General features: G+C 47.0%; 1 protein-coding gene across 2 annotated transcripts in view; it reads right to left on the bottom strand.

Moving 5' to 3' along the window:
* Positions 1 to 10,491: 10,491 nt before the first annotated feature.
* The window catches only part of CHRM4 (cholinergic receptor muscarinic 4), a 69,568-nt gene continuing 59,693 nt past the window's right edge, over positions 10,492 to 20,366 (bottom strand). For both annotated transcript variants that reach the window (XM_083164488.1, XM_083164487.1), the window contains exon 2: positions 10,492 to 16,729. In XM_083164488.1, coding sequence (XP_083020614.1) covers positions 15,225 to 16,729 — 1,505 coding nt within the window. In that variant the 3' untranslated portion in view covers positions 10,492 to 15,224. The remainder of the gene's footprint in view (positions 16,730 to 20,366) is intronic.

The following is a 20,366-nucleotide window of genomic DNA, read 5'->3' as shown; positions in this document are numbered from 1 at the left end:
TATCTAACAGGCAGAACCATATCTGGGGACCATGTCTAACAGGCAGTGCCGTATCTGGGGACCATGTCTAACAGGCAGTGCCGTATCTGGGGACCATGTCTAACAGGCAGTGCCGTATCTGGGGACCATGTCTAACAGGCAGTGCCGTATCTGGGGACCATGTCTAACAGGCAGTGCCGTATCTGGGGACCATGTCTAACAGGCAGTGCCGTATCTGGGGACCATGTCTAACAGGCAGTGCCGTATCTGGGGACCATGTCTAACAGGCAGTGCCGTATCTGGGGACCATGTCTAACAGGCAGTGCCGTATCTGGAGACCATGTCTAACAGGCAGTGCCGTATCTGGGGACCATGTCTAACAGGCAGTGCCGTATCTGGGGACCATGTCTAACAGGCAGTGCCGTATCTGGGGACCATGTCTAACAGGCAGTGCCGTATCTGGGGACCATGTCTAACAGGCAGTGCCGTATCTGGGGACCATGTCTAACAGGCAGTGCCGTATCTGGGGACCATGTCTAACAGGCAGTGCCGTATCTGGGGACCATGTCTAACAGGCAGTGCCGTATCTGGGGACCATGTCTAACAGACAGTGCCGTATCTGGGGACCATGTCTAACAGGCAGTGCCGTATCTGGGGACCATGTCTAACAGGCAGTGCCGTATCTGGGGACCATGTCTAACAGGCAGTGCCGTATCTGGTGACCATGTCAAACAGGCAGAGCCGTATCTGGTGACCATGTCAAACAGGCAGAGCCGTATCTGGTGACCATGTAAAACAGGCAGTGCCATATGTGGTGACCATGTCTATAGTGCTGTATGTGGTGCCATGTCTAACAGGCAGTGCCATATCTGGGGACCATGTCTAACAGACAGTGCCGTATCTGGGGACCATGTCTAACAGACAGTGCCGTATCTGGGGACCATGTCTAACAGACAGTGCCGTATCTGGGGACCATGTCTAACAGACAGTGCCGTATCTGGGGACCATGTCTAACAGACAGTGCCGTATCTGGGGACCATGTCTAACAGGCAGTGCCGTATCTGGGGACCATGTCTAACAGGCAGTGCCGTATCTGGGGACCATGTCTAACAGGCAGTGCCGTATCTGGGGACCATGTCTAACAGGCAGTGCCGTATCTGGGGACCATGTCTAACAGGCAGTGCCGTATCTGGGGACCATGTCTAACAGGCAGTGCCGTATCTGGGGACCATGTCTAACAGGCAGTGCCGTATCTGGGGACCATGTCTAACAGGCAGTGCCGTATCTGGGGACCATGTCTAACAGGCAGTGCCGTATCTGGGGACCATGTCTAACAGGCAGTGCCGTATCTGGGGACCATGTCTAACAGGCAGTGCCGTATCTGGGGACCATGTCTAACAGGCAGTGCCGTATCTGGGGACCATGTCTAACAGGCAGTGCCGTATCTGGGGACCATGTCTAACAGGCAGTGCCGTATCTGGGGACCATGTCTAACAGGCAGTGCCGTATCTGGGGACCATGTCTAACAGGCAGTGCCGTATCTGGGGACCATGTCTAACAGGCAGTGCCGTATCTGGGGACCATGTCTAACAGGCAGTGCCGTATCTGGGGACCATGTCTAACAGGCAGTGCCGTATCTGGGGACCATTTCTAACAGGCAGTGCCGTATCTGGGGACCATGTCTAAAAGGCAGTGCCGTATCTGGGGACCATGTCTAAAAGGCAGTGCCGTATCTGGGGACCATGTCTAAAAGGCAGTGCCGTATCTGGGGACCATGTCTAACAGGCAGTGCCGTATCTGGTGACCATGTCTAACAGCCAGTGCCGTATCTGGGGACCATGTCTAACAGGCAGTGCCATATCTGGTGACCATGTCTAACAGGCAGAGCCATATCTGGTGACCATGTCTAACAGGCAGAACCATATCTGGTGACCATGTCTAACAGGCAGAACCATATCTGGTGACCATGTCTAACAGGCAGAACCATATCTGGTGACCATGTCTAACAGGCAGAACCATATCTGGTGACCATGTCTAACAGGCAGAACCATATCTGGTGCCACTTTTAATAGGCAGAATCCTGTATATTATAGGATGAGCCCTATCTGGTGCCATTATTTGTACTTTCCCCCCACTGAAGACAGTGCCAGTTGATAGCACTGTGATATTACATTGTAGCCTCTGGGCTTCTTCAACTCGACTCACAGGGGGGGATTGTGAGTTGGATGCATTAGTTTTACTGGTTTATACCTGTGCGTCTGAATGTACAAGGACTGAGGTGCAGACTGTCGTCACCTATAGACCCGGCATTACCGTCTGCTGAGTTTATACACACAAGCAAAGGATGCACCGTACCACGCTGAGCCAGCCCTATGGAAGATCCCTTCTCGGTCTGAGTATGGCCACCTATTCAAGCAGTTGTGTGTTTCTGTACGAAAGCGACATGACTGTGGGACTCCTATAATACGCTACATCTTATGCACCTGTCAAAGTCACTGACCAAGAATGCACCCAACAGTTCTGCTACTGCATCTACATTTCAATTGTGACTCTGCACTAGTACTGGATGCATGCACGTTGTAGCAGTGGCAGTAGCTGAGGTGGGGCTGCGTCAGATGAGAGCCACATAAACTGTCAGCTGGTGATGCTTGGCAGTTAGTGTGGGCTCCCATTTGAATTTTGAACTGTTCTGCAGCCCTATCCCTGGATCCGCCACTGGTTGCCACTCAGACATATAAGCTAGACAAAAAATAAAAATAAACATCTCCGCTTACTTGGACATCTGCATAGTGTTAAAAAAAACATCAGGCCCAAATTGTGAAGTCACATCCAAACACTCTTTTCCCGTATTACTATTATGCAGCCAATTCATTACAGAAACCACCCCAAATTACTGTAGGCTAGCATTTTTTTTTACCAATCACAGAAGGCAGGGGACAGAGGTGTCTGACCCTTAATTACCAAGGAAGGCTCCTGCTCTTCCCAAAATGGTAAAAGTGTGTAGACATTTCAAAATGAATTTATAATTTCCTAAATAAACGCTTTCTCGTTATTGTCATTTAACACCCCCCCCCCCCCCCCCCATGTTATGTATCGGAGCAAAACATTTATTTTTGTATCCAGCTCCCAAGTATCATCTGTGGTAAGAAGAGAGTAACCACTTGGCGCCTCTGCTCAGAAGCTGTGGGTTTGAGGGCAGTTTGCAGGATAATGAGGGGGTACCAACATCATTCTGTTTATTCCAGAGCACCGAGTAACTGCCCTGTGTATGGTTGCAGGGTTTGTTGCCCTGTCTCATGGGGGAAAGGCCAGACATAAAGCGATCATATGGAGACAGCTGTATACATCAAACAATCTGTCAGACAGTGCCACAGCCCAGAAGAGGATTTAGTGGTGACTGTCCACAGGGACTGGATCCCGCAGACCCTTCTTGATGTAGACAGGATGGACGAGATTTGCTTTGTGACTCATCTTCTGTGTCGGGAAGGAGGACACTGCGAGATTACTGGTGACTCAGTGCAACATATTGTGCACACAAGTTCTCTGAAGGTACTTGATGAGACGCGGGGGAACCTGACCTTCTACCTCAAGGCCCCTGGCAATGACGATGCGCTGCCCAACACGCCACTATCGCCAGACTAGATTTATACCGCATACATATACTAGTCATCGCCCGTGTTCTCTCACCTCATTGGTGCAACGCTGTGTACTGAGTGATCTGTGCTTAACTAGATCGCTCAGTACAAACATCCCATCGCCCCATATGAACGAGGGTATATGGTCGTATTGTCGACAGCACTTAGGTCGACACCGTTGGGTCGACAGGTGGCAAGGTTGACAGGGTTCTAGGTCGACAGATGTCTAGGTCAGCATGGGACAAGGTTAACATGGGTCTAGGTTGACATATGCGTTAGGTTGACATGGGTTAGGTCGACAGGTTGACCCTGTCGACCTTGCCACCTGTCGACCTAATGACTGTAGACCTAAGTGTGGTCGGTAATACGATCCACACACATGAACGAGACATTACAGTTGAGGAAAATATAGGACAGGTAAAACGCAGGATTTGATACCATCGAAGATGATTTACTTAAGAGAAGGAAAAGAGGGCCCTGCTCGTCAGAGCTTCCATATTGAAGACATTGTTTGACTGGGATGAAAACATACATCAAATAACAGGCATCATAGCTCCTATTCCCAACTATAAAACAGATTAAGGCACAGGTTCTCAAACTCGGTCCTCAGGACCCCACACACTGCATGTTTTGCAGGTCTCACAGAATCACTAATGAAATAATTAGCTCCACCTGTGGCTCTTTTAAAACGTGTCAATGAGTAATGAATGCACCTGTGCACCTGCCTGGTGACCTGGAAAATGGGAGCTGTGTGGACCGAGTTTGATAACCACTGGATTAAGCTATGGGAGGAGCCTCACCATAGCAGGCAGGGTGACTGAAAGCTATGCAGATATATAGTTTAGATTGGAGGATTGATCACAGGAACTCGTGACAGCGGTCTCAGCTTTTAGATATGAAACAGATCCCGTAATGCAGGCATGTCCAAACTATGGCCCTCCAGCTGTTGTGAAACTACACATCCCAGCATGCTTTGCAATAGTTTTAGCATTCCCTAATAGCAAAACTGTGGCAAGGCATGATGGGAATTGTAGTTTCACAACAGCTGGAGGGCCATAGTTTGGACACGCCTGCCGTAATGGGACTGCAGCACAGGCACCAACTGCAGCCCCAAACATGCCCCTAGATCAGGGCTGGGCAACACCGGCCCTCCAGATGTTAGTGAACTACACATCCCAGGATGCTTTGCATAAGTTTTGCTATGTGGCCATGCTGAAACTGATGCAAGGCATGCTGGGATGTGTAGTTCATCAACATCTGGAGGGCCGGTGTTGCCCTGCCCTAGATGTATGGAGGCTTCCCTAGAGAAAAATCTGCGTTATTTGGTTAACAGACTTTGGGGTCTATGTATTAAACCTTGTAGAGAGAAAGACAGTAACAAGCAACCAGCTCCTAATTGTCATTTTTCAAACACAGCCTATAACATCACAGTTAGGAGCTGTAGGGTGGTACTTTATATCGATCTACTGTATCTCCCTCCAAGGGCTGGTTTAAAAAGACAGGCAAACTTGAACAACAGTCTGGCAACTCGAACACAGAGGCTAGCCCCTGGGCTTAGTACATAGACCTCACAGTTTGAAAAATAGCAGTTAGGGGCCAATTTGTAGTTACTTTATCTCTCTCTCTCCTTTGCATAATATATCAATTCCATTGTGTTGCAAAAATAACAAACAATGACAGAAAATTAAAATATAACAGGGTTGCCGACCCTCCCGGAATTTCCGGGAGTCTCCCGAAAATCGGGTACCCCCTCCCGGCCCCCGGAAGGGTGGGCAACCCTCCCGGATTCAGGGGGGACCCCCGCTGACCCCCGGATCGCGGCATTAAAATGCCGCAATCCTCGGGTCTCAGAGGAGGGGGCGGAGCTAAAACGGCAAAATCGCGTCATTTTAGCCCCGCCCCCTCCACGGAGATCCATGAATTTGCTGCTGTAACAGAATGGGGCGGGGCATAGTGATGTCACTTGTAAGCCCCGCCCCCTGAGCGGCTGCTGAAACTCTCCTCTCCGGGCTTCTCCCGGAGAGGAGAATCTTAAAGTCGGCAACCCTGAAATATAAACATACTTGAGATTTGTAATAAAATAGTAGTAGCAATGTAGCAAAGGGATATGGTCGAATTATCAACCACACTTAGGTGGACAGTCATTAGGTCGACACTGTTGGGTCAACAGGGGGAAGGTCGACAGGTGTCTAGGTCGACAGGTGTCTAGGTCGACATAGGTGTTAGGTCGACATGGGTTATGTTGACAAGTCGGCATGGTTTACTGTTTTTTTTAGCTGACAGGTGGTATTTCATGCCCTACCATCCACCAGGGCGTAGTGGGAGAATAAAATAGTTCCCGAAGCATGGCGAGGGAAGCGAGCGATGCGAGGGGCTGCGGTTGCCTTCCAACTGTGTCCATGTCGACATTCGGGAAAAAACTGTTAAAAAACATGTCGACCTTCCGACCTGTCGACATAACCCATGTCGACCTTGTCCTATGTCGACCTAGAAACCGGTCGACCTAATGACCCCCGACCTTACTGCGGTCGATAAAATGATCCACACCCTTAGCAAAGCAGTAGCACTGTGTTCAAGAATTCCTATTTTTTTTGCATACATAGATTTGCAATAATTATTTTCTTCGCTGTCTGTGCCACTTTATATCCAGAGAGGTTTCTATGTACAAGTCAAATTCCAGGGACAGTTGGAGCATCAGTTCTAATAGTTTAAAAGGGTGATAATCAATACAAAAACAGTGTGACAGCTGCGCAAATTAGTAATGCCCCCCCCCCCCCCCCCCGGTGCTGAAAAGGAGGGGGATTTAACCCCCAACACTCCAAAGGGCATTAGTAATAAGATTTAAAAACCCAACATAATAATAGAAGGTAATTCAGAGATCTTAGTTACATAAGTACTGTACGATGAGCCTCGGCAAGGCCTCTCTGATACCGGGAGTCCCTACACTGCATGACAACAGCACCCATCTGGGCCATATAAGTGTCTACTGTAAGGCTACATGACAACAGCACTTACCGAGATCTCTAAGTGGAGAGCCAGGCGATCAGGAGTTACCCCTAAATCCACCTGGTGGGGCTACAGTAACCAACATGTCCTCCAAATTTAGGCCCCATCAATGCCTCTTTGCACATACAAACAGTGTGAGAGCTGCTCGATGAAATTAGTAATACCCCACAGGTGCTAAAAGGGAGGATATTTAACCCCCAGCACACCAGGGCTTTAGTCATTAGATTTGGAAAAGCAACATTATAGAAGGTCATTCAGAGATTTTAGGATTTAGGTGATGGTCAATACAGCCAGGGCCGCTGAGGGGATCCAGGAGGGATGTCCACTTTTCCGGGGTGCCAGGAGGGGGACCCAATTTCCGGGAGCCTCCCAGCCACGCCAGGACGGTAGACAACCCTGGTATACATTCCTACACATGTCAGACCCCACTACAGGAAAGGCAGGGCCATTTGTAAACTGTCCAGTACCTAATCCTAACTCACTTAGCGGCCATCTTGGCCTGTGTAAATCCAGGCTTTTCAGTTGTGCGAAGTGAGAGTGAAAGCAATGTTCGGGCACAGGTCAGGTATTGCATTTATGCAAATTCCCTTTAAAGCGTCCCTTTAATCCTTCTGTAGAAAAGATGCATGCTGGTGTTTGTGCTGTGCCTGATGTGTTCTGCAGCGCCACCTGGTGAAAAAGTGGTAATACAGCAATAGTTTCCTTTCTAACGAGTTGGAGACCTCTCTCACACTCATGTCTTTGGAGGGTGTTGATGATCAGAGCACCATCAGAGATGTCAAATGAACAAAACAGCAGCTGTTGTGTCCAGAAACCAACAACACCTGATCACCATACAGCAGCATGTATACACGAAGACCGTCAGCTTCTCCATCACCTGTAGTAATTGTGTGGCCATCGAACATCGATGATTTGAAATAAGGGTTTGTGGTTGATGTAGAATAGTTTTGCCATTGATGGGGAGAACCAGATGTCAAGTATAAACGAATAGTTTTATCCCCCCCCCCCAAGAGGCCAGTGATAATAGCTCCGCCCCCGACACCCGTGAAGCGCCACTCCCATGTATTGATTGGCCCACCGGCCAATCAGTCAAAGAAAATGGATGACCATCGATAGCTAAAAACATTGATGGTCATCCATTGCATAGTATACCACTATCAATGGCCAGTTGCACTATTACCATCGATGATAAACATCAATAACAAGGGTCATCCCTACTCTCTGGAAGAGCCCAGACAGAAGACTATCAGCAGCATTTCAGGGCGGGGCTTGATCTCGATGTCATCATGCCCCGCCCCTAGTACTGCCCACAACTTGATTTGCGGGTCTTTTTGCATAATTTTAACACATCCCCAATAAGAATTGGTTTCCAGCGGAATGTGTGAGGCTTGCCCACCATTCCGAGGGGCCGGGAGGGGGGACCCTATTTTTTGGCAGCCTCCTGGCCATTCTGGGAGGGTAGGCAAATTATACCACAAGAGATGGAACATATGTAACCCCCACAGACAGAGCTGGATTAAGGTTTTGAGGGACAACATTTGTGGCTGAGGTGTCAGGTTCTTGTGTGCAGGCCTTCTGCGCAGTACATGATGAGGGGCGTGGTCACACATCGTGCCCCCATTTCCTGTCACACAGGGCGCGTGTACATCAGTTCCCCAGCGGGGTCTGAAGAGATTCTAAAAGTGATCAAGTGGAGAGTAATAAACAACCGGCCAATCAGCTCCTAACTTTCATGTTACAAGCTGGGTTTGAAAAAGGACAGGAGCTGATTGGCTGGTTGTTTATCACTCTCCACCTTTTGAAGCTTGATACATATGTACCAATTATATTATGAATGGGCAATTTGTCCTGAGATAACAACGACCCAGGCACTGTGCCAGATGCTATGTTCTGTGAAAGCGCTGGCACCATTATTCCAGGCGGAGTAGGTCTAACCCCTCCCTCCTGCACTCAGGGTAGTTTATTTATTAAAATTACGCTGCCGGAACCTTTTAAATAATGAACCAATGTTACCCGTAAGTCATGTGGAGTAAACCTTGTACGTAATATACACATATTAACTTCTGAAAGTCACAGAACAGCCGCTAATGCTGGGTACACACCTGACTCATCTGCGATGGTGGATGTTCACACATCCTGACCGACCATCATTACCACCAATGTATGTCAACCTTAATTCAGTCAACCCAATGACCGATGGCCTATAATCGGTGTATCTATAATGGGTGCCCACTCACACTGCACCCATATAATTATATTTACCCCCTGGAGTCCGGCGCCAACTGGTGCTGGTGACATAAATTAGCAGCAAACTGGTGCAGCGGCCATTTTTTCAGTGACTTGTGCATGTGCTGTTGATGTGTCCCTGGGAGTAAGACGCGGACGACATTTTACCGGAGACCTGTTACAGTCTGGTAACCTTCACCATGATAATAGAGACGAGTACACCTGGATTGTACACCTGTGCACAGGCGATTATTCACAAATAATGCGAGCAATTACGGCCTGATTTGCTATCCACTCCACAGTGATCAGGCCCATGGTATAACCTGCCGTTGTCAGATAGGGTATGGATCATAGGACAGAAAAGTGGACAGGGGCACTGAAAAAGTGCACCGCGTGCGCTCGCCATGCTTCGGGCACGGGGTCTCGCTAAGCTCGGCACAAAAAAAATTGAATACCCCATGTTGACCTAATGCTTGTGTCGGTCTAATGTCCCTGTCGACATAACCCATGTCAACCTTCATGCAGATCAGCCTTCAGTGGTCGACCTAATGTTTGTTGACCTAGTATCCCGTCAGATAATTATTTATTTGTAGCTATAGCTCATCCTTCAATGCCTTAATTTTACTATATAGATATAGAGCAGTGATTTTCAACCACCGTGCCGCGGTACACTAGTGCGCCCTGAGCTGTTGTCAAGCGTGAGATCTAGAGATGCCCAAACCAGTTTACAGCCACCACCAGATCAACTGTTATTTACTGGTGAAGGAAACCCTAATTACATCACCAGTGAGGAGGGCACTGTGGCATAATGCGAATGAGGGCACTACAGTATCTTCAATACATTTGTGGTCATGGAAGTATACTTTCTGATAACATTGCCCGCATTTTATTGGTAGGGCCACACAATCCTTAATTTGGCTCTGGTTATATACTATTCTAAATGAAAAGAAGATGGGTAGCATACATGGGTTAAGTGCGATTTCCCGACATTCAAAATACCGACATGTTCAAAATTCCAACATTCGTGCAGCCGAAATGGTCAAATTGCCGACACAGTCAAAATGCCGACATGTCAAACAGAATGCAACTCTATGCCCACTTGGATTGAGAAATAAAAGAAAGTCAGTTTCAAAGAAACGTTTTCCCAAGTCGACATTTTAAATGTTGGCATTTCAGTGTCAGCATTTTGACCATGTCGGCATTTTGACTGTCTGCCAGTGGTTGTCGGTATTTTGACTTCATCCCGCATACATACAGTAAAAGGATATCCCTCCTCCAAACTTGGCTGAAGATACCATTTGGGGAGAGTATCCACCTGCTGGTCACAAGAGGTGCTGCAGGATTTTTTGGGGGAGAACTACAGTAGAATATAATTTCTATTCGGTCATAGTAGGCCACACTAGTGGGACTAGCATATGGTGAAGAATACGTACAGTCAGGGGCGTAACTACCATAGGTGCAAGGGGTGCAGCATCTAAGGGGCCCAGAGCCCATCTTGGCTGTCAAACTAATATGTTTTGCATACATTTATCACCATCAGTTGCTATATAGGGGGCCCTTACAAACTTTTGCTATGGGGCCTACGAATATCTAGTTACGCCTCTGTGTACAGTAAGCACATTGTGTAAGGAAAACCTGGACATCATTCATTTTTTCTGTTTGATAAAACGTTTGGGTCATATAACAGATACCTTTATTTATTTTTAGAAGGGTAACAAAAATAATTTAAAGAGAACATTCTGCCACTTTCTCACTTCCCTTCCTGTCTGTTAAGAGTCCTTAGGAATATTTTAAATTTACACTAGTAGACGCGTCCAGTTTATCTTGCAGTCGCCGCGCACATTGGTGACATCATGTGACGGAGGCTGAACAGAAGTATTTTCCGGGTTCATCTAAACTTGACACCGGCAGTTTTGTGTCCTTTAAATCCTGTAGCTCTGCTGCCATCTCGCACATGAAGTGACATTGCACCGTCTGCTCCGACCTATATACAGCACTGCAGACACTGTCCGATGTAACACAAGGTCCATGGGTCCAGCAAATAAGATCTCAAACTGACCAGTAAATACTGACCAGAGCTTGCAGTGTGCAGGACAAGAACTCAAGGTCACCCATAGGGGGAGCTGTTCTGTGCGCATTACCAGTATTCCTGCACTATTTATATTTACCAGGAAACACGGTCATCAGTGATTTTGGTTCTGCCCAAAATATGGCGGCCTGTATTGTGTATAGGAGATGGGAGCATGGTAAGATCTAGTCCGATGTTTTTGAATACCAGTTTTTATTTTTTTTGAGAATCCCTTTTTTGTGGAAACCGGTGGGATAACTCCTCACCAATGGGTAGATGTACTAAGCCTTGGAGAGTGATAGAGCTGATTGGTTGGAACTGTCTCTCTCCACTTAAACTGTAACCTTTCAAATACAGCCTGTAATATGGCAGTTAGGAACCCATTGGTATTTTCACTTTTTTGCTCTCATAGTTTTATCGCTTACCTCTGTGACCAAGCGTAGCGAAACGTACGTCAGAGGACACTGCCAGGACACGTGGTGCACACACGTGACCGGCTTTTCTCCAGGCAGGGACGCCAGCAGCCAGCAGCGAGCGCACACAACCCGGCACAGCAGCAGACTTCACTCCGGTATTCCTACACCACACCGGTGGGGTCTCTTCAGGTAACCACTGGTTTCACCAGTGGATCTTTTCCTCCCCTGTATCACTGCTATTTCCATTGCCTGCTGTACCGCTCATATCTATGCCACACTCTTTTCACATGCTCCTACTAGTCAGCATATCATCTGTCATATAACTACACAACATACTGCTGCAAATCCCTGCCTTGTTGCGAGACAAAACACCTGGTTCAGGAAAAATCCAATGATTTAACACTTTCCCCACTACAGGCAGACCATAACCTGGTGTCAATTAGGGGATTAATGAGGATCTCAGTTGCCTTGAGCCTGACCAGGGTCTCTACATGCTTCTAATATTTTTGCTGCGCTTTTTTATATTTATTTTTCTTAGTACAGGAACTCTTGTATTTTAAAGTATACCTAATAAAAGCTATATTTTATTGTTGAACTAACCCTCCTGATCTGTAATACTAGGGTGCCCCCACCCAGAGTTTTCTTTTTTCCTCCTCCTCCCTTGGCATTGTTTAAGGGTAAATCTGAGGACCTGATTTCAGAAACATTGTTATGTAGTCCACAGGCTTCGGCCTAAGTACAGATGGAGCCAACCGCCGAAAGAGGACATGCGTGCATGAGACGCGCACGGGCGTCCCTTTCCAATGGAGCTCCCCACCGATCACCCCCACCTAACCCTGCCTGTCTCCCTGAAGTGGAGATGGGCACGGTTCACGTCCCGCGCTGCCCGGAAACTGGGACACGTGAGAGACGCTCACGCGTTCCACTCAGATGGAGCGCCGGCAGGCCAGCGGGGGCATCCTGGCGAGCGCTGGCTGAGAGGCCCTCCATCTGTACTGGTGTGACACTGGCCCCAATTCAGACATGCAGGGCTGCAAATGCATGTGTACGGGTACAAATACATTTGCTAATGTCCGCACAGAGGAGAAATCCTTCAATGGTTACTTACCATCCTCTGTCCGGTGCTTGCAGCCGCCAGGTGACCCAGGAGTCATTTGGCGGCTGCTTGTAGCGACACAAATTCGTCCATCGTTTCTATGGGTGTGCCCAATGTTTTTGTGGGCACGCCCTTGAAACACCAGGGGTCCACCCCGGAACGTCCCTTGTCCCTCTTTTCGGCTGTGAGCGCCTTGGCAAAGGAAAAATTTGCCGAAGGTGTTCGCAGCCGCGGCCTGCTCGTGCGCATAGAGACAATATGCATGCGCAGATTAGCCATCATCGGAAGAGGGGCCGAATTCAGACCTGTGCGAACAGGCCTGAATTGGACCTTTTCTCAATGAAGTAGGGCTTTTCTTGTAATGGCCGAAAAATGTTTTGCTATAAACCATTAGCCTTTCCACTGCCAGTTGCACTCTCTCTGGGGTTTATTTACTAAGATAGGATGTTGCTATGGGCAACCAATCAGATCATATTATCTTCTAGAAGGTGCTATATTCATAAGTAGATTCTGATTGGTTGCCCATAGCAACAACCCATCTGAAATAGACCTCCCATCTTAGTAAATAAAACCCTTGGTGTCTAAATAGAAGGCCCACATGGCATTGAAGTGTTAAAACTTTCGCAGCGATCAACCAGAAATAGTGATGGGATTTTCAATTTAGCACTGTACAAAATGGCTGACACTTCCTGTCTTTGTCCATATGGACTACGTAAGAAAACGTGATGGACCATGTGAGAATGTCTGACAATAGGTGGTTACTTGGTCATGTTTCTAAGGGGGCAGTTCAATGGAGTTACCAGTCAATCGTTTGTTCCAGTGGGTGCGAGTTACTGGGCACCCATTACTTATCGTGCAGGCCTTGCCCAAATGCAGTAGTTTTAGTGGCATAAAGCTGCTACACCTGCAGATTAATGGGCATTCTGCATTCGGGCGCCCAACTTTGGGTTGATTTCTTCGCGCTACTTTAAGAAGGTACGGTCCTGCAGCACTCATGCCCCGAGAGGGTATCCGAACGGCGGATCAAACGCATTGAGGTTGACAATACCGGGGTCGACGGTGTCTAGTTAGACATCTATACTTGGTCGTCTATGTTTACATTGGAAGTGACACTAGATCGAGGAGGAAAGCATAGACGGGAACCTGTAGATCGAGGAGGAAAGCATAGACGGAAACCTGGTCAACAAAGGTAAGGTCGACACAGGTTTTTTCGTCTTTCTTTGTTGCCAGTCCACTTGGTTCCTACTCTACAATTCAAGTGGACGTAGAGTAAGATTATAATAGTGTGCCAAGCGTAGCGAGCCATGCAAGGTGACACGGTGTGTGATACACGGTGTCCACGAGCACCACTCTGACATTCGAGACCCAAAAAAAGGTGAAAAACCTGTTTCAACCTTGCTTATGTCGACCAGGTTCCCATCGATGCTTTTCTCCTGAAAATCTAGTGTCACTGTCTATGTAAATGCGGATGACCAAGTATAGGCGTTTACCTTTACTGGGCAACAGTGAATTCGCTGCTTTTTGTACCCACCCAGGTTAATCACCAGGTATTGATCCCATCCTGCTATTAGTTATTGCCACCAGAAATTGAGTTTGGGTGTCTTTTAGGAATTGCCCGAACTCTGTAACCACGTTCTAATGCTCTAAATATGGGTGACCTTGAGTACTCCTACTGCTGAACCATAGGTCTCCTCTTCGGCTGCTGAGCAGCCTGGGATATGTAATTCCTCACAAGCTGGAATGCCAATGTTCTTTTCTTCATAAAGTCTAATTTCTTGAATAAAAGTCAAAATGTAATGAAGCTATAATAGAGAATTATGACCATTCTTAAATGACTGTTTGACTAACAGGTTAAAGAAACATTGGTTCAGTATGGTTTATTCTCTCAGTATGTGTTCATCCTGAGTTATCCTGAAATCCTGGCATTGGGTTTCCATTTACTTGGGCGGGAGAGACAAGAATAAATTTCAGGTGTATCAACTGTGTTCAACAAATAACAGCTTTCAGGAGGACAAAACTAAGGTTTAGGGTTCTCCAAACCCAACTAAACATTTTTCAGAAAACAGAATTGCCCTCAGCTCCAGATGGTACCATCCCAAAGAGGCCTCCATGACTAGCAATGGTCTTGTGGATGGCAACATTACAGAGATAGAATAGGTCAAGGACAGTTCACGGTTGATTGGAAGTCCCACCAGAGGTTAGCATACAGTTGACTTGCAAAAAAAAGCTGAGGACAGAAGATACAATTAGCATATGGGTGGTGCTTGGTTGGGCTATAACTCTATAATGGTCCATTTGAAACCAAGAACAAATCACAGTTTACCCTGAGGGCAGCAGGAAAGTTGAAGAAGCAAAGAATTGATATGTTAGTTAGGTCATTGACCGATTGATGATCTCCAGGACTGTAACTGCATCAGCATGAGGAATGCTTGTTCAGGACCAACCATGGTCCCAAGCCGTTACCATCTGGACATATGATTTTGCTTTCTTGGTGAACATCTAATAATAACTGCCCAAGGATGTGTGTGCTTTCCATTTGATCACTGTAGATGGACAATCCCGGCCTGTTTCTTTTTTTTTTTTTACTTTCTTTAAAAAATGTTTATTTACTGACACGTGTCCTTCAAAACAGGACTTGCTTTTAAGGATAGCGCCAATTGCATTCAACTTTTTGCAATCCTGTGGCTATACAAGTACATGTCATTGATGGAGACAGTTTTCTTAACTCATAAGCCCCTGTACTTTGTCTTTTCTTTCACCATAAGGAGTAAAACAATCCCAAACAAGGTGACTGAAGCCTATCTGGCCATGCCGATGTTCCTGTACTGACACATGAGTAGATGTTTGAATGTCTTTTTGAAAGTGGCATTACACAGCGCATAGCAAGCTGGGTTTATTGTGCTGTTCACGTAGCAGAGCCAGTAGCCTATGTACCACACAGTTTCGGGAATGCAAGTCTCACAGAATGTGTTTATGAGGACCATCACATTGTAAGGCGTCCAGGTGAGAATGAAGGCTAATAGAATGGCAAAGATGGTCCGGGTGACTTTTTTCTCCCTCGCTGCCATCTGCCTTTTTTTTCTCACTTGGTTGCGGGCAATACTGGCAAACTTCCTAGCCACGTTGGCCGGACGTGTGTTGGGCAGGGATGAGTCTTGGTGTAGAGGAATTGCACATTCTGGTACTATCTCAATAGCTGTCACACACTCATTGCCTGTCTGCTTGGTGACGATCTTGATTTTAGACCACTTCGAAGTAGCACTGACCCTTGGATGCAACGACTGCAAGCTCGGAGTGGGAGCTAAGACGACACCAGTTGAGGGCTCACTCGATAATTGCTTCTCCTGAGGGTTATTGGTCATGCTTACTGTACTAGATTCATTGGAGGTCTCTTTTTCTTCCACGGTTTGAAGGTTGGTCAATGACTTCTCGATTTTCCCATTCTTCACCCCATTTTTCTCTTCACCTTTTACTTCCACAGCCTCAGTTGTAGGAGGACTCTGGATTTTTTTGATTAGCGGGCTTTTCATGGAACTTATTGGTTTAGTCTTCTTCTCCGTTCGGAGCTCAGGACAGTGCCTGCGGACCCGGCTCTTGCTCGCCAAGGAAATATGAATATATAGGATAGTCATGATGACCACAGGCAGATAGAAGGCAGCTATGGCTGTGCCAAAAGTCACTGCTGGGTTGGAGAGAAACTGGATGTAGCATTCCCTGTCTTTCACGGTCCTCTCACCCACAATGAACTGCCAGAATAGGATGGCAGGTGCCCAAAGCGCAAAGGAGAGAAGCCAAGCGGCTGCAATCATTAAACCTGCCATCTTGGTGGTTCTTCGAGCGGGATAGGTCAATGGTTTGGTAACACAAAAATACCGGTCAAAGCTTATGATGAGGAGGTTCATCACCGAAGCATTGCTGACCACATAGTCCAGTGCCAGCCACAGGTCACACACAATGGGTCCGAGTGGCCAGTAGCCCTTAATGATGTACACAGAGTAAAGATTCATGGAGAAAACGCCAATTATCAGATCAGCGCAGGCAAGGCTGAAGAGAAAATAATTGTTCACGGTCTGTAGTTGGCGGTTGACCTTGATGGAGAGCATGACCAAGATGTTGCCCACCACCGTCACCAAGCTGAGCGAACCAGTCACTGTGGCAATGAAGATCATCTCCATTGTTTGGTACTGCACAGGAAACAGTGTTGTATCATTGGAAGTTTGGGTTGGAAGGCTTGTCGTGTTTTTCCAGGTATCGTTTTCCATTGTTGTTGGCCAATGAGGGTCAGAGAGATTATAGAAAAACTCTACAGAAAAGAGAGAAGAGAAAGAGACAGAAAATATGTTAAATAACTTTCATAAATATCATCTAGAGAATTCAATTCAAAGACATGGAGTTTACGGTCAGCAAAGTCGTTTAGAATGTTGTTATGACGTTTGGACGTGTTCCATGGTCCTTGTATAATGGCTTTCAAAAATGATAGCAATGAGCATCTTGGGTCATTGTTATTAGTTAATTAGCATGTCGCATTAATGAGCATGACAGTTTCTCTAGTCCCAAAGCACAGAGCCTGCACTATCTCTGTACAAAGTGCCAGCGTGGGGGAAACGATAGGAAGACACGGAGCGGAACATTATTTAGGAACGGGAAACTTCTGTAATTAATGTCTGCTCGGAGAAAAATAATGGGCAATGTTTACTGTGTATGATCTACTTTCTGGATAAGATCTTAATGAATGATATTACAGGCATTATCGGTAGTGTCCCCTGCCAAAATCTCATAGGCTCAATAGTAGGACTTTCACACAAAAAAACGTATGATTATTAGCACCAAATGGGATGTAGTTCTATGCAGACAGACAGTTCGGATGCCGGCAATCAGGAAATGTACGTTATAACTTGACTGCCGACATTACTGGGGACATGGCTTTGTATATAGGGGCTGCCAGATGGGTGTGTGGTCTTAGATATAATGGCTGTCAGATGGGGGGTGTGGTCTTGGATATAGTTTCAGAAGGGGGTGTGGTCTTGTATATAGTGGCTATGTTAGATGGGGGTATGGTCTTTCATATAGTGTCAGATGGAAGTAAGGTCTAGCATATAGTGGCTGTCAGATGAGGGTGTGGTTTTACATTTAGTTCCAAAAGGGGGTGTGGTCTTGCATATAGTGGTTATGTTAGATGGGGTATGGTCTTACATATAAATGGCCATGTCAGATGGGGGTGTGGTCTTGCATATAGTTTCAGAAGGGGGGTGGTCTTGCATATAATAGCAATATTAGATGGGGGTGTGGTCTTGCATATAGTGCCAGATGGTAGTAAGGTCTTACATATAGTGGCTGTCAGATGGGGGTGTGGTCTTACATATAGCGGCTATGAGATGGCGGTGTGGTCTTACATATAGTGGCTATGTCTGACAAGGGTGTGGTCTTGCATATAGCGTCAGATGGGGGCGTGGTCTTGCATATAGCGTCAGATGGGAGCGTGGTCTTGCATATAGCGTCAGATTGGAGCGTGGTCTTGCATATAGCGTCAGATGGGGGTGTGGTCTTACATATAGCGTCAGATGGGGGTGTGGTCTTGCAAATAGCGTCAAATTGGTTGTGGTTTGAAAACATGGCCTAATGTGGATCTATTTTAAATGTTGGTAGGTCAGAGCTCACAAAGAAGTTGCCATTTTCCTTTGTCCAGGTCAGTGAGAGTTGATCCATGAATGTAAATAGTTGATTGAATTCTCAGCCACACCTTGGAACATTTACAAAAACACTTTCTCAAATAACTGCAGAAGCCGCAGCGTTGCCCAGCGTAACTAATAGGACATTTTGCTATTATTTTACAGACCGTACCAAACATGTACGTCAGCGCATAATTTTCTGCAGTTATCAGGAGATTTAATAAACGTCAACTGTAATTTTTAGAACACTGCATAAATTATACGACTGCTATTTATCAACACCTAATGAACTGCTTTCTATGTGAAAATAATAAGCAAATTAGCCTCCACCTCCGCAATACGAAATCATATATTGTAGTTGCAGTGTGCTAAACTACCAACAGATGGCAGTGTGGCTCTTCATATAATATACCATGCAAATTCCATTTTACATAACGGCATTTACTGTCTCAGTAGCATTTCCCCCCACTTATGCAATAGAAAAAAACAACCTAATCATTTTAAAAAAAAAACTTTAAAAGTATACAAAGAAAAACGATCTAAAATCGTAGTTTATACATCCCATTTCGCTGATGATGTGGGCTCTCGACATCACTAGTGGGGACCATACTGCGCAATACCGCGTAGCTGCCGGCGACAGTTAGCTCCCAGGGTTTGCACATGGGCATAATCGCTCATGCGCAAACCACTGACCGCCGGGGGGCAGGGACGAATTTGTCCCACTACGAGCGGATCTGTAATCGGCCCCCAAGTACCAAGGACTGCTAATCAGAATACTTATAATGAAGTGCAATACATCATAACGCAATATTGGGGTATTTTTAGCATACCTTTTAGCCAAAAATATAGGTGCAAAGGTTCCAAAGCTTGATTCTCAATGCCAGGGCCTGATTATAGGTTCCGGGTGCCCTAGGCTAATACACATGTAGCTCCCCTTGTAATGCTGCTATACACACACGTGTATGGGCGCTCAGGGACTCACCAGTCATACTGCCCATGTGCATGTAATGCTGTTATACACACGTGTATGGGCGCTCAGGGACTCGCTAGTCATACTGCCCATGTGCATGTAATGCTGTTATACACACGTGTATGGGCACTCAGGGACTCGCTAGTCATACTGCCCATGTGCATGTAATGCTGCTATACACACGTGTATGGGCGCTCAGGGACTCGCCAGTCATACTGCCCATGTGCATGTAATGCTGCTATACACACGTGTATGGGCGCTCAGGGACTCGCCGGTCATACCGCCCATGTGCATGTAATGCTGCCATACACACGTGTATGGGCGCTCAGGGACTCACCAGTCATACTGCCCATGTGCGTGTAATGCTGTTATACACACGTGTATGGGCGCTCAGGGACTCGCCGGTCATACCGCCCATGTGCATGTAATGCTACTATACACACGTGTATGGGCGCTGAGGGTCTCACCAGTCATACTGCCCATGTGCATGTAATGCTGTTATACACACGTGTATGGGCGCTCAGGGACTCGCCAGTCATACTGCCCCTGTGCATGTAATGCTGCTATACACACGTGTATGGGCGCTCAGGGACTCCCCAGTCATACTGCCCATGTGCATGTAATGCTGCTCTACACACGTGTATGGGCGCTCAGGGACTCGCCGGTCATACCGCCCATGTGCATGTAATGCTGCTAAACACACGTGTATGGGCGCTCAGGGACTCGCCGGTCATACTGCCCATGTGCGTGTAATGCTGCTATACACACGTGTATGGGCGCTCAGGGACTCGCCGGTCATACCACCCATGTGCATGTAATGCTGCTATACACACGTGTATGGGCGCTGAGGGTCTCACCAGTCATACCGCCCATGTGCATGTAATGCTGCTAAACACACGTGTATGGGCGCTCAGGGACTCACCAGTCATACTGCCCATGTGCATGTAATGCTGCTATACACACGTGTATGGGCGCTCAGGGACTCACCAGTCATACTGCCCATGTGCATGTAATGCTGCTATACACACGTGTATGGGCGCTCAGGGACTCACCAGTCATACTGCCCATGTGCATGTAATGCTGCTATACACACGTGTATGGGCGCTCAGGGACTCGCCAGTCATACTGCCCATGTGCATGTAATGCTGCTATACACACGTGTATGGGCGCTCAGGGACTCGCCAGTCCTACTGCCCATGTGCATGTAATGCTGTTATACACACGTGTATGGGCGCTCGGGGACTCGCCAGTCCTACTGCCTATGTAATGCTGTAATGCTGTTATACACACGTGTATGGGCG

This window comes from Crinia signifera, chromosome 11 (assembly GCF_055691185.1).
Source record: "Crinia signifera chromosome 11, ASM5569118v1, whole genome shotgun sequence".
In the NCBI taxonomy this organism is placed as follows: Eukaryota; Metazoa; Chordata; class Amphibia; order Anura; family Myobatrachidae; genus Crinia; species Crinia signifera.
The sequence above is the reverse complement of the archived record's forward strand: the minus strand, read 5'-3'. Positions and strand labels throughout refer to the sequence as shown.